Source organism: Lotus japonicus, chromosome 1 (assembly GCF_012489685.1).
Source record: "Lotus japonicus ecotype B-129 chromosome 1, LjGifu_v1.2".
NCBI lineage: Eukaryota > Viridiplantae > Streptophyta > Magnoliopsida > Fabales > Fabaceae > Lotus > Lotus japonicus.
The window spans coordinates 104,010,815-104,024,527 of record NC_080041.1 but is presented as its reverse complement, the minus strand read 5'-3'; the positions used below and the strand labels follow the sequence as shown (position 1 = coordinate 104,024,527).

General features: G+C 38.8%; 1 protein-coding gene across 1 annotated transcript; it reads left to right on the top strand.

Annotated features, from left to right (window-relative positions):
- The first annotated feature begins 12,155 nt into the window (after positions 1-12,155).
- On the top strand, positions 12,156-13,108 carry LOC130732366 (uncharacterized). The gene is made up of 3 exons (XM_057584427.1): positions 12,156-12,301; positions 12,440-12,528; positions 12,768-13,108. Exons 1-3 carry the CDS (start codon positions 12,278-12,280, stop codon positions 12,916-12,918), a joined length of 264 nt encoding a protein of 87 aa, XP_057440410.1. The 5' UTR covers positions 12,156-12,277; the 3' UTR covers positions 12,919-13,108.
- Positions 13,109-13,713: the final 605 nt, after the last annotated feature.

Below are 13,713 nucleotides of genomic sequence, written 5' to 3'. Positions count from 1 at the left end.
CCGAGAGTTACACTTTCGGATACGTTAATGGCAGTTCAAGAACATGACTTTAGTCCAATTGCAGCAAAAATAACATAACTTTAAAATTGAAAAGTGACATAATCCAAGTTAAGCAAAATAACAATACATAATCCAAGTTAAGCATTAGAAAAGTGAAGCAAAATAACAATACATAATCTAAGTTAAGCATTTGAAAAGTTACACAAATAGTCCTTAATATAGAATTAGCAAAGAACTAATATTAATCTTCTGTTATGTTTGTGAAGTTTTTTTGTGGAGGTGCACTGTCCTTTGGAAATACCTGTATATTAACATAAATGAATAATTGATATTGAGGAGACATGTGTGAGTGATCCAGGACTATAAGTTTCGGATCTCTCCAGAACTATAAGTTTCGGACTGGTTGATACTTAAATTTGTCACCCCACCCCTTTTTAAGACGTCCGAGAGTTGCTAAACTGGATTAATATGAAACTTCAAGATTTGAACCTCTCAAACCAGATACCAAAAGTGAATGAATTGATCCCGAGTTCTGTTCTAATACTAATACGATCCGAAAGTTAAACATGCGGATCAATCCAAAAGCTTATCTCCTGGAGTAAAACATGGAGGGGCAATTTAGTATTTCCCCACTTTTAAGTGGGGTGGCAATTCTAAAGGCTGGGGTGGGAAATCTAATTCCCTTTTTTGGTTTGTTCTTCTCTTTCTTTTTCCTTGACTCTGGTTCCCTTTCCAGGTTGTTGTATGTTTTTCTCATGATGATTTTGAACTCAATCAGGAACCAAGCAAACAAGATTTACTGAACTATGGGCAAAGTGGCTTACAGAAGCAAGAAGTAAGAACAACTATGAACAAGAGGAGCTTCATCAACATACTTTGTTTTTTACTCAAATTGTATTTTACTGCTTGATATTATTATTATGGCATTCATTTCAATTTAATTGAAATCTAATTGTTTCTCATTTGAAGTTGTCTATAAATACTGCTATTGTGTGTTCTTGCTCTAACCTCTTTTCTTTCTCTGTTGTAGGCTGTTCTGAAGGAGCTACGAATGGATGATGTGTGTATAAGAATTATGTTGTTTATATATTTTGGTTGTTAGCTCCTTGAGTAAATCCTGTTAGTATTTACCAAGTTGTATTTCCAAATTTTTTATCCTTGAAGGTGACAGATATACTACTGGGCATCTTTGTTGTAAATGTTGAGAAAATTTACTCTCATTAACAATTGGGATTAGTCATTATTGTGTTCCATTATTATCCAGTATTGAAGAATATTTTTGTATTTACAATTAAATAGTGTTCCGGGAATGGACATTCAAGAGAGGTATAGTACCCAGAGGTAGAGGGATTGTGCTAAGAGAGAATCAGAATGAGAGAGAGTGTGCTGAATTTCGAGTGTTATTTCATCCAATGAGCCAAAAAATCCCCTACACTTGATAACTACCTCCTATTTATAGAGCTTGGGTACTACCTATTGGGCCAATTGGGCCTCCGAGGTCAAGGCCCATCTGAAGGCCAGGGCCCCGCCTCAGGGCGGGATACATGCTGGGCGTTGCCCCTCTAGGGGCTCGCCCAGTCCACTAGTCCACAAGACACCGAGCTCGAGGTACGAGAGCTAAGGGTGTCTTTTAAATGCTTTTACATATGTCTTACAGTACACCAGAATCTGCACTGCCAACATGGCTTGAGAAAAGAGAAGTAAACTATATCGCCAACATGGCGTGAGCAAAAGGAAACTTGCATTTTCAGTTACCCAGTCCACTGACTTGACGAGCAACCCGAGCTGGCAAGTCCACTAGTCCACAAGCGGCGAGAACGATTACTTCGTATTGGCGATAAGTTGGAGCAGGTGTATGATCGTTCGCCGGCGGAAAAGGTGGCAGGCATGGGTCATGTGCTGATCATTCAATCACCGACTGGCGGTAACCCCGGCGAGCGACTGAACTTTGTTGTTGGTGTCACCTGCCAGGCGATGGTGTTTGATCTTTATAATGGCGAGGCTTTTCGCGCTTTCCCACAAACAATAACAATTGGGTTTGACAGCCAAAAGATGAAGGGCGAGCGCCCTTGGTCCGCAAGTCCACAAGCTCGAAGCAGGAGAGCGAAGTGTGTCTCCAAACTGTGATCGTCAATCTCTGTCCCCTTGTGATTCCCCTAGCAAGTCGCCCGTTGCTACTTTCCACTTGGTACGGCGTTCCTCGGCTGGCGGTTTCGACCAACGCGCAGAAACTATTCCCAAGTTTCTAGTTGCAATAGCTTCCCCGCCTAGAAGATCACCTAGCCACGCTACTTGGCGGGATCAACAAAGGATGTATAAAGCGTGTAGGTCGCCGACATGGCGCAAATGAAACACAAACCGCCAATAGCGCAAGGAAATACGCAAATACATGAATCTCCGATTGACGCGGGACCTAGAAAGATGGTGTACAAACGCCTACAAGATTAAGGAGTCGTGGTGGCCCGCCTTATATGACGTGACTCGCTGAATAGAAGCTGGCTCGCCTGATGACATGGTCTCCCGCCAATCTCCCCCGCATCCGCCCCTCGTAGCATCTTCATGGATCAAGTTGCTTCCTGGGCGAGCCCCCTAATATGGCGAAGGGACTCAACCAGTCCACAAGACACCGAGCTCGAAGCATGAGAGCACAATGTGTCTTCAAGCTGAAGTCGCCGCCGCATCGTCCCTAGGAGAAGATCCGCCCAGCACGCATGCTCCTTCACTCGCCACAGTCTACAAGTCCACCAGACTCTGTGTCCAAGTCATGAGGAGTAGGAGTGTCCTCACTTGCCGCATCGCCATCACCATCTTGCTTTAGCCTTATAAGAAATTAGTTTGACTTGCTCGCCACTCTCAGCGTAAGGCCGCCACCATTTTGCGGTAGGTCGCTACCCTCATTTTTGGCGGTAGGTCGCAACCCTCTTGCGGTAGGTCGCGACCCTCTTGCGGTAGGTCGCCACCATTTTGCGGTAGGTCGCTACCCTCATTTTTGGCGGTAGGTCGCGACCCTTTAGCGGTAGGTCGCCATCCTCTTGCGGTAGGTCGCGACCCTTAGCGTGAGGTCGCCACCCTTTTGGCGACTTTTGTGTGTCTAAAAACTGAGTCTTACAGGTCGCCACCCATAGCGTTTGGTCGCCACCCTTTGGCATGAGGTCACCACCCTAGCGGTAGGTCGCCACCCTTGGTGTGATCGTCCCATTTCGGGACTCAAAGTGCTTTGGGTTCCAATGGCCAGTTGGATTACCAAAGCGGTGCTCAGTAGAATGGGCAATTTGTACCCCACACATCGCCAATGAATCCGGTGGTTACGTGGGCTTTTCCGGGGCTAATTTAGTTCATCGTGAAACTTGTTTCACTTTGTAACTAAATCGCGCCATCAGGAGCTTGTCCAACCCAATAACAAACCGCTTATGGAAGAGTCTTCCAAGTTTCATAAAACTTTAATGGTGTGCCTCAATTCACCCACTCCTTCTCTTTGATCCGATTTGCTCCTCTCTGTCTGAATCAAAACCAGTGAAGACAATATAACTTCTAATATCAACTTCAAAATAAGAAAATTAGGAAATACAACAACTGAGAAGGGAATCAAATGAAAGATGGAGGAAAAGTTTGAAGGAATTGGAAAATTTGTTGCCAGCGATCTTAACCATAGCAACGCTTTACTCGCCAAACTTCCACGGCCAAAACAAAACGTGCCCGCCAGAATTCCGCCGCCAGAGTAAAACGTGCTTGCCAGATTCCAACGCCAGCGACGTTCTCCCGCCGCCGAACTCCATCGCCAACAACACTTGCTCGCCGCCTAACCTCAAAACGTGCTCGCCAAAGCCAACGCGTGCTCGCCAAAGCAAACGTGCTCGCCAAAGCAAACGTGATCGCTAGAATTCCAACGCCTCATAAAAAAAACGTCTCGGGATTGGCTCTGCTCTTCATGTATTGTGCTCTGGACAGATTCCTCGCCTTCGTTCTTTTCTTCGTCATTACCAATCTGCTCTCCCTCGCCTACATGCTTCCTCGATCTGAAGCTTCACCTCTGTTGACGCTCTTCATTGTCGGTCTGAACCGTGTTGCTCCGATCTGCCATCGCTGGATGCGCCTTGAAGAATCTCGATCTGTCATTCTCTCGTGAACGCACCTTGTTCTTTCCCCTCCGCCTTGCCACCGATCTGAAACTCCTCCTTTTATCGCTGCTTGGGCGACGTGTCGCCCTTTTCCAACTTCGCGCGCTTTCTTTTGAAAGCGTCGTCCTCCTCATCAAGAATATAAGTGCTGGCGCGAGCACGCATCTCCTCCATCGAACGCGCCGGCTTACGTGTCAATTTGCTGTTCAACCCTCCCGGTAGCAAACCGTTTTTAAATGCTAAAGCACAAGCTCGAGGCTCCTCGTCCTCAACCTTGACCGCCGCTGCGCTGTACCTTGCCATGTACCCTTTCAGTGATTCTCCTTCTTGCTGGCGAATATTATATAGGTCGTTGATCGTCACCGGCTGATTCTTATTCGCCGAGAATTGCACTAGAAACTTGGATGAGAAGTCTCTGAAATTTGAAATCGATCCGCGCGGCAAAGTTGTGAACCACGCCATCGCCGTCGATTTGAACGTCGATGGAAACATCCTGCACTTCACCGCATCTGACGCCGCAATTATCACCATCTTCGTATTAAAATACAGAAGATGATCCTTCGGATCGGAATCTCCGCTGTAAGAATCCAGAACTAACGTTTTCATGTTATCCAGAATCGCCACACTCTCGACATCTTCCGAGAACGGACGGAACTCAGCCACGGAATCTGCTTCTCTGCTTCCATCACCTCGCTGCTCGCGGCGGTAGAAATCTAACTGAGCCTGTAGATGCTCATTCCGCTGCTGGATGTTGCCAATGCTGCGCATCAAATGGCGCCATTGCTCCTGCGTCACCGCCGGTTGTTGTTCCGGAGCAGGTGAATTCTCTGGTGAGCGCTCCAGAGATCCCACCTGTGAAGGCGATGGAGGAGGTGGTGGTACAGGAGGTGATGGAGGAGGAGAAGGCGATTGTACTCCTGTCGTTCGTACCGGAGAATCCAGGACCACACGATGAGGCCGCCGAGGCGGCGAAATCCGCTGTCGCATTGGTGAATGATGTTGCCTCCTGCGTCGAGTCTCCATCCAAACCAGAAACGATGCAAACTCGATCGGAAAACCAATCACTAATCACAGAATCAAAATCAGAAAACCAGAGAATTGCCTAATCACAATCAGAGGTAACTTCATGCACAATCAATCCACGTGAATGGGAGTAGAGAGTTTACAGTCCCCACAGACGGCGCCAAATGTTCCGGGAATGGACATTCAAGAGAGGTATAGTACCCAGAGGTAGAGGGATTGTGCTAAGAGAGAATCAGAATGAGAGAGAGTGTGCTGAATTTCGAGTGTTATTTCATCCAATGAGCCAAAAAATCCCCTACACTTGATAACTACCTCCTATTTATAGAGCTTGGGTACTACCTATTGGGCCAATTGGGCCTCCGAGGTCAAGGCCCATCTGAAGGCCAGGGCCCGCCTCAGGGCGGGATACATGCTGGGCGTTGCCCCTCTAGGGGCTCGCCCAGTCCACTAGAAATAGTCTTTGTAATTATAGTTGTCTATGTCTTACAATATGTGATTATGTTGTTTAGGGCGTTGCATCCTTAAATTTTAATTGAATAGATGTTTTTTCGAGAAAAACAATTGTCCTTGCAATAAAGTAGGGTATACTTATTTTTTAAAATTCAAACTCTTTAGGTATCATTTTTTGGTTCCAGTTATCTTGACATTTTAATGTCTTGTAGTATTTTTTAGTAAACAAAATTTTTTATAATACAAAAGAAAATGTCAAGAACTTATTGGTACATAGCTTTTCTTTTCTTTGTATGCAAGTGGATGTGAGTAAGTTATTTGTAAAGTTAGGCTATCCTCTGAACTTATTAGATTCAAATAGTTCAACTATTATTTTAAAGTATATTTTTGATTCACTTTGAAGATTGGATTATATTTCCTATGATATGTCTTATTATTTTAGAGTTGATATTATTTAGCTTTGGAGTTCAAATTTAAAGTGAAAGTTAGGTTTTTTTATGAATGTTAGCCGAAGTGATAGGACCAATTTCGCGTAGGGGATGGGGAGGGTTAAGTGTGAAGGGGCAGGGGACAGGAGACAGGGTTCGAAGCTTGTGGATGTGAGTAAGTTATTTGTAAAGTTAGGCTATCATGTGAACTTTTTAGATTCAAATAGTTCAACTATTATTTTTAAGTATATTTTTTATTCACTTTGAAGATTGAAATATATTTACTATTATATGTCTTATTATTTCAGAATTGATATTATTTAGCTTTGTGTTCAAATTTGAAGAGAAAGTTAGGGTTTTTTGTGAATGTTAGCCGAAGTGATAGGACTAATTTCGTGTAGGGGATGGGAAGGGTTAAGTGTGAAGGGGACAGGGTTCGAACCTTGTGGATGTGAGTAAGTTATTTGTAAAGCTAGGCTATCATTTGAACTAATTAGATTTAAATAGTTTAACTATTATTTTTAAGGATATTTTTGATTCACTTTGAAGATTGAAATATATTTCCTATTATATGTCTTAGTATTTTTGAGTTGATATTATTTAGCTTTGGAGTTCAAATATGAAGTGAAAGTTAGGGTTTTTTTTGGGAATGTTAGCCGAAGTGATAAGACTAATTTCGCGTAGGGGATGGGAAGGGGTTAAGTGTGAAGGAGACAGGGTTCGAAGCTTGTGGATGTGAGTAAGTTATTTGTAAAGCTAGGCTATCATTTGAACTTATTAGATTGAAATAGTTTAACTATTATTTATAAGGATATTTTTGATTCATTTTGAAGATTGGAATATATTTCCTATAATATCTCTCAGTATTTTAGAGTCGATATTATTTAGCTTTGTAGTTTAAATTTGAAGTGAAAGTTAGGGTTCTTTGGAAATGTTAGCCGAAGTGATAGGATTAATTTGACGTAGGGGATCGAAATGGTTAAGTGTGAATGGTACAGGGTTCAAAGCTTGTGGATAAAACACTGTTACAAATAGATCTATTTCTTAAAAAAAGTAAGATAATTGTTTTACTTGAATGTTGTGATGATCCACTTATTTCATATGGATTGATTGGTGCATGATTTTTTTCATTTGTCCTAATTGTGTAGAGTTTTTTTTTATGAAACTTATGTTATTTTTCTTTTTTTTGGTAAGTATGTTATTATTTTTTGGCTAACTAGAAATTAGCTCTGTGGGCCAATTGATTTTCTGAAACTCTGGGCGGCCCAATATTTTTGTTGAATGAAGAAATTTAATTTTTTGTTAAATGTTAGGGCAAGTCTATGATCTTTGTTTTTCTTTTCCCAGGGACGTGAATTTGTCATAATAAAATTATTTTTCTTATTCTCTCCCTTTTAGTTTGGATTCACTTTCTCTTCTTCCCTTTTCAGCCTTCCATTGTTTGTGATTTGAGCTTTGTTTCGTTTCCTATTCAACAATGGATAAACTTGTGTTCGTCCCACTTTGTGCAACAGTTAGGCTTCGTGTCAGTGTCGTTGTTGCTGCTAATTGCCGAACATGGAGAAGAGACGTTCAACTCTCTCTTTGTATATCTTCTATCATGTCACAAGTAGGTATTTAACATATTTAATTTTCTAATCTCTTCTTCTTTGTGCATCCAAGTAATATATATTTATTTGACTTATCAGTACATATAATGTACTAATTAGTAGTACAAAAGTAACAGTAGTCATGATTTTCATGTAACCACCCTCAATATAAATTTGAAGTGAAAGTTAGGGTGTTTTGTGAATGTTAGCCGAAGTGATAGGACTAATTTCGCGTAGCGGATGGGAAGGGTTAAGTGTGAAGGGGACAGGGTTCAAAACTTGTGGATGTGAGTAAGTTATTTGTAATGCTAAGCTATCATTTTGAATTTATTAGATTTAAATAGTTCAACTATTATTTTTAAGTATATTTTTGATTCACTTTAAAGATTGGAATATATTTCCTACTATATGTCTTAGTATTTTAGAGTTGATATTATTTATATTTGGAGTTAAATAAATTGATTGAATAAATATGATAAATTGAAGAACTGCTCGTCCGTGCATCGCACGGAGACGGGCTAAAGTCCTAGTATATATATGCAAGAACAACGGTAGCACATTGAGATTGTGGAAGAAGAAGAAGAAACAGGGGAGCTACGCTGCACGTTTGCACCAGGAGTGGAGAGGATGAAGACCTAACAACAGGCACGTGAGGGTTTTTGCCAATGTTTTAATCTCAGCCACTAAATTAAATGCAATGGTCATAAGTTGTTCCTCTCACTCTCACATAAGAAACCCTCCTCCCACTAGATACTCCATCTATATATATATATCTATATATATATATATATATATATATATATATATAGGGGATGTATCTTATGAGAAAGGTGATCTTATGTAAGAAAATGAGAATAAATCACGACTGTTAGATCTAATCATGAATGATCTAGATTAAAACATTAAGTCATGTGACGTTTTTAAAATGTCACATTACTTTTTTAAATGATCACATGACCATTAATTTGATTTAATCTGAACTATTCATGATTAGATCTAACGGTCGTGATTTATTCTCATTTTCTCACGTAAGATCATCTTTCTCATAAGATACATCCTCTATATATATATATATATAATGCATGATACTCACTCACTAAATGGTTTAACCTCATCACAATTTAGGAGAACCTGTAGTTGGCCAGCATACAATTCACTATCATCGAGATCTTTCACAATACTTGTCGGCTGTTTCGCCAACATGTTTAACGATGACAAAGACGGTTCTTCATACTCTTCTATGGGTTGTGTTTTTGGACAGGTCTCGCCAAACATGTCTTTGGCGATACCTTATGGTAAGGAAAGGACAGGTTGACGAGTGTACTAGAGATATATGAAATGGTCTTAGATAGATATTGGACTACCAGTGAGGCCCATTAGAACATAGACGAGACCCATGTGTAATAGATTAGGGTTAATGTAACAGCCCCACTATAAAAGGCTAAAGACTTCATTGAATAGATAAGTTCTCATTTCTTCATACATTTATTGTGTTTGCGGCTCGGAACCCTAAACCATAAACCCTCAATATTGGGGGCTCTTGGCCGTGTAAGGACAGTTTCATTCCCAAAGTTGAGCAGTGAAATATGATGTTTCTTGCACCAAGTATGTTTCACATATAGACCCTTAGCTTCCGCGTGGTTTTTGTTATTTACTGTTTTTTTCATTTTATTTATAAACCTAAGCACACAAAAAATTATATAGCAAGGGATTAGGTATGTTTATAAAATATTCAACCTTAAAGAAGGATGATAGAAGATAATTACCTTTCAAATGGGGTACATCCAACGATATTGAATCGATTCACCCATTATAGCTTCATAAGGCAAATGGATAAGTAGGTGCTCCATGGAGTCAAACAATGCAGGCATAAATATGCGGTCCCACTTGCATAATATTAGAGGAATATTATCTTACATTTGTAATAGATGATCTTTCTATAACATAGTTGACCACAAGTCTCTGAAAAATTTACTAAGTTCAGTCAAGGGCTTCCATATCGTTCAAGAAGAGCACTAATAGCTATTGGAAGAAGACATTCCATAAAAATATGACAATCATGATTTTTTGTTGCATACAATCTTTTATGTTTTGTATCTATACATCTAGCAATGTTGAAAGCATAACCGGCATCTTCAACCCCGTCACCCACTCACACACATCATTCTTTTGCTCATCCGTCAAACTGAACTTAGCTTTGGGTTTATTAAACTTGCCATTAGTTTTTTTTGTCAACAATAACTCCTTTCGATTACAATACTCTTTCAAGTTCAATCTTGCATTTTCATTGTCTTTAGTATTTTACTTATTGCCCATAACTGTTTGGAATACATTCTCAAATACATTTTTTTCTATGAACATAACATCTAGGTTATGCCTCAAACGGTTTTGTCTCCAATATGGAAAATCCCAAAATATACTTCTTTTGACCCAATTATGAGAAACTCCGTGGCCTGAAACATTACACTCCTTCACTTCTGTGCTCTTGGGAAATTCACGAACCCTTTCCCACACTTGGTGACCATTCAACCTATCAAGAGCCATGATTTCTCAATTTTGTTTATGAAAAATGCACCCTTGTTTGTTCTAAAAGAATGGTTTAGAGGTAAAAACTTGCGGTGACAATCAAGCCATGAACATTTCCTTCAATTTTTCAACCAGAAAGCTTTTTTGTTTCCAGTACATGTTGGACAAGCTAGTTTTCCAACCGTACTCCGTCCAGACAACATCGCATAAGCAGGAAAGTCATTTATTGTCCACATCAATGTAGCTCTCAATAGCAAATTGAGCATCTATGAGGCATCATATGTTACTACACCATCATTCCATAATTGTTGCAACTCATCTATCAATGGTTGTAAATACACATCAATTTTGGTTGTTGGATCATCTGGACCTGGAATGATTGAGGAAATAAACATACAAGGGGTTGTCATACATAGAGGAAGGTTATATGGAGTGAAAATTGCTGGCCAACAAGAATATAGTTTCACTGATTTACTATAATAAGGCCTGAAGCCATCAGCACACAAGCCAAGTCTAACATTTCATGTTCTTTATCAAATTCTTAATGATCTCGGTCAAAACATTTCTAGGCTTCTCCGTTTGAAGGATGGGACAACACACCTTCTTTACGATTTTCATAATGCCACCTCATGTGCTCTGCAAATTTCACAGAAGCATATAATCATTGCAGTCTAGATATGAAAGGCAAGTAATGGAACCTCTTATGGGGAATTTCCTTAAAGGTCTTCTTGCATGCACTGCATGATTTACACCGAGGTGCATTACAAAATCTACACTTCTTCAAAGCTGAATCATTTTTGTAATACAACATACACCCTCTGATGCAACAATTTATTTTCTTGTTGGACAGACCAAGCCCCGTCACAAGTTTCTTTAATTTTTTTAAGTTAGGAGGTATTACATTGTCAATGTTGCTCGACTCCTTCACAAATTTTATCACATCATCAAAACAAGTCTGCGACATGTTGTGTTTAATTTCAAACTCAACAATGTGGCTACGGTAGACAGCTCCAGAGTATTTTGAGCTGAATTCAATAAGTCACAAAGTTTGGCAGCTTTCATATTTTTTCGGGGTTCCTCTTGATTCTGTCCTACATGTTGCTCACAATTATTGCCCGCAACATCATCCTCCAAATTCCCATCAAAATAGCCCGTTGTTGAATACTAGAACTCATTAAATGCATATCAATATCAACATTTATCTAAGGAACTTCCTCTCCATGTGATGTCGATCCAATACCAATAACTAGGTGTAAACCCTTTTTGGTGAATATGAAAATTCACTTCATCTAGGGATAAATGTCTCTCATTTTTACAACGTCACAAGGACACCTTATTACACCCTCAGTTATATACTTGGGTTGCCGACAAGAAAATTTAGAAACTCGTCAACACCTTTTAAAAATTCAACTGTATAACTTTAACCAAGAAGAAGCTATTATACATCCAAATCCTGCGGATAAAGTCATCGACCACTATCCCCTTAGCATTGTTTTTTAGTAGTAAGAGTGTAAAACTCCGCTAAATAGTGACCGACCACACTAACATAATTAATAATTTCTAACGACCATAAATTGATAAAGTTATTTTTTTTCTCCTTTTCACTTTATGACGAAGAAAATTTACCAAGTGTTAGATAATTTTTTTTTAAAGTGTGTTAGATAAATTCACCACTATTTAATTTGGTAGTACGTACATATAGTCATTTTCTTTTCCTTCGTGGCAATCTCTAGATTTTTTTTAAGTTGTCGTGATGGACTACACCACCCTATGGGCTTGGTCTTGGGTCATTCTTTGCAAATTTCAACTTAAAAAAATATTAAAAAACATGAGGCTAGGACCTGGTTTTCTTTCTTTCGTTCTTTCTTTCTTTTGGTAAGCCCCTGGTTTTCTTTGGAAGTCAAATTCTTTATCCTTGACGTTGAAAAAGATAGCCCACTGAAAAGGCTACAGCTTTTAACATGCCAGGTCTTCAAATTCTACCTTATACCATCTACTATATATTCATGAATAGCACACTGAACCATGCATGCAAGAAAAAAAAGATCAAATAAAACAGCCATTATCTATTGGAGTAGGAGAAAAATAAGTCTTTTTTTTTCTTTTCGCAAGGCTCAGAATAAGAGAAACTTTTCCGAAATCAATGGGGCGTTGGATGAAACCAGAGGTACCATGTTTTTTTTATAGATTAACTATTAGTCATATGTTTATGTGTGGTTTTCACTTTTGAAAATGTATAAATGAATATTGGAGCAGTTAATTCTGTTTTATGAGGCTTTAATTTATTGTTACCTTTGCCACATAGGTTTACCCTCTATTGGCTGCAATGACCTTTGTGACCGGCATGTGTGTCTTTCAGCTAACAAGGAACTTGCTCGGGAACCCTGATGTTAGGTAATTATTGACTCTCATGAAACACAAGACTAGACTCAAATTCATAAATCGAACCTACATGCATATACATATACAATTTCTGATAGACACCCTTCAAACATATTATTTTGTGTCGGTTAAATTTTCCGATAAAGTAATGTGTTTATAGGGTGTCGTCATATTATTTATGTCTATTAATCAATTTTGATATAAATATGAATTGTTCTAATTTGTTGATTTGGGTTGAAAATTTCATTTAGGATTAGCAAAGCTCGTCGAAGCATGGGAGTACTCTTTGATAACAAAGAAGAGGGGGAGAGATATGCTGAGCATGGCTTAAGAAAGTTCCTTCGTACTCGGCAACCGGAGATTATGCCCACCATCAACCACTTCTTTAGTGAAGAAAACTAAAAATGAAGGATGGTCGCATAAAATCATACTAAAATAATTCAACAGATAAAATAATTGTTAGGATTCTTCTGATATTTACTTATATCCTTATTAGGAATAATTATTCTTTCTAGGAATAATTATTCTTTCCTTATTTATGTCAATTCTATTGTAATTTTTCCATAAATAAAATATGAAATCGTCTTTTAAATTTGTCGTGAGAATAATTCCATCTTAGAATAAAAGTCAAAGTTTATTTATCAAGCAAAGTTTGCACGTGAATCTTATCATATCACGTCTGATTTAATTTGTGTTAGCAAAATAGTGTAGTGAACCCAACCATACAAACAAGATGGTGGCATCAATACTAGACAATATTTGTGGTAGGGGTGTAATCAGATCAGATTGGTTCGAATTTAGCGTGTTTTAATATTCTAACCAATTAAACATGTTCGGTTTGGGTTGGTTCGGGTTTCATGATTTTTACTTTTAAACCCGACCCAAACCAACGCGATCTCAATCTAGAACATATGTTGTCATTGAATCAAGGAATATAGATAAAAGGAATCTAGAACATAATGTTATTAATAAGGCATTGTATTATATGTTAAGTTAGTCACTCAAAATTTTATATTTAATTTTTAGTTGAAAAATCCCTAAAATTGTTAATACAAGGACTAAACCTATTGAAAACATCAATTTCAGGGATTATTGCTTTTAGATAACTTATTTATTTAGATTCAAAGGACTAAAGTGATTGACAATCTTCTCTTTGGGAGGAAAATAACGGAAAACATTGAAAACAATTGATAAACA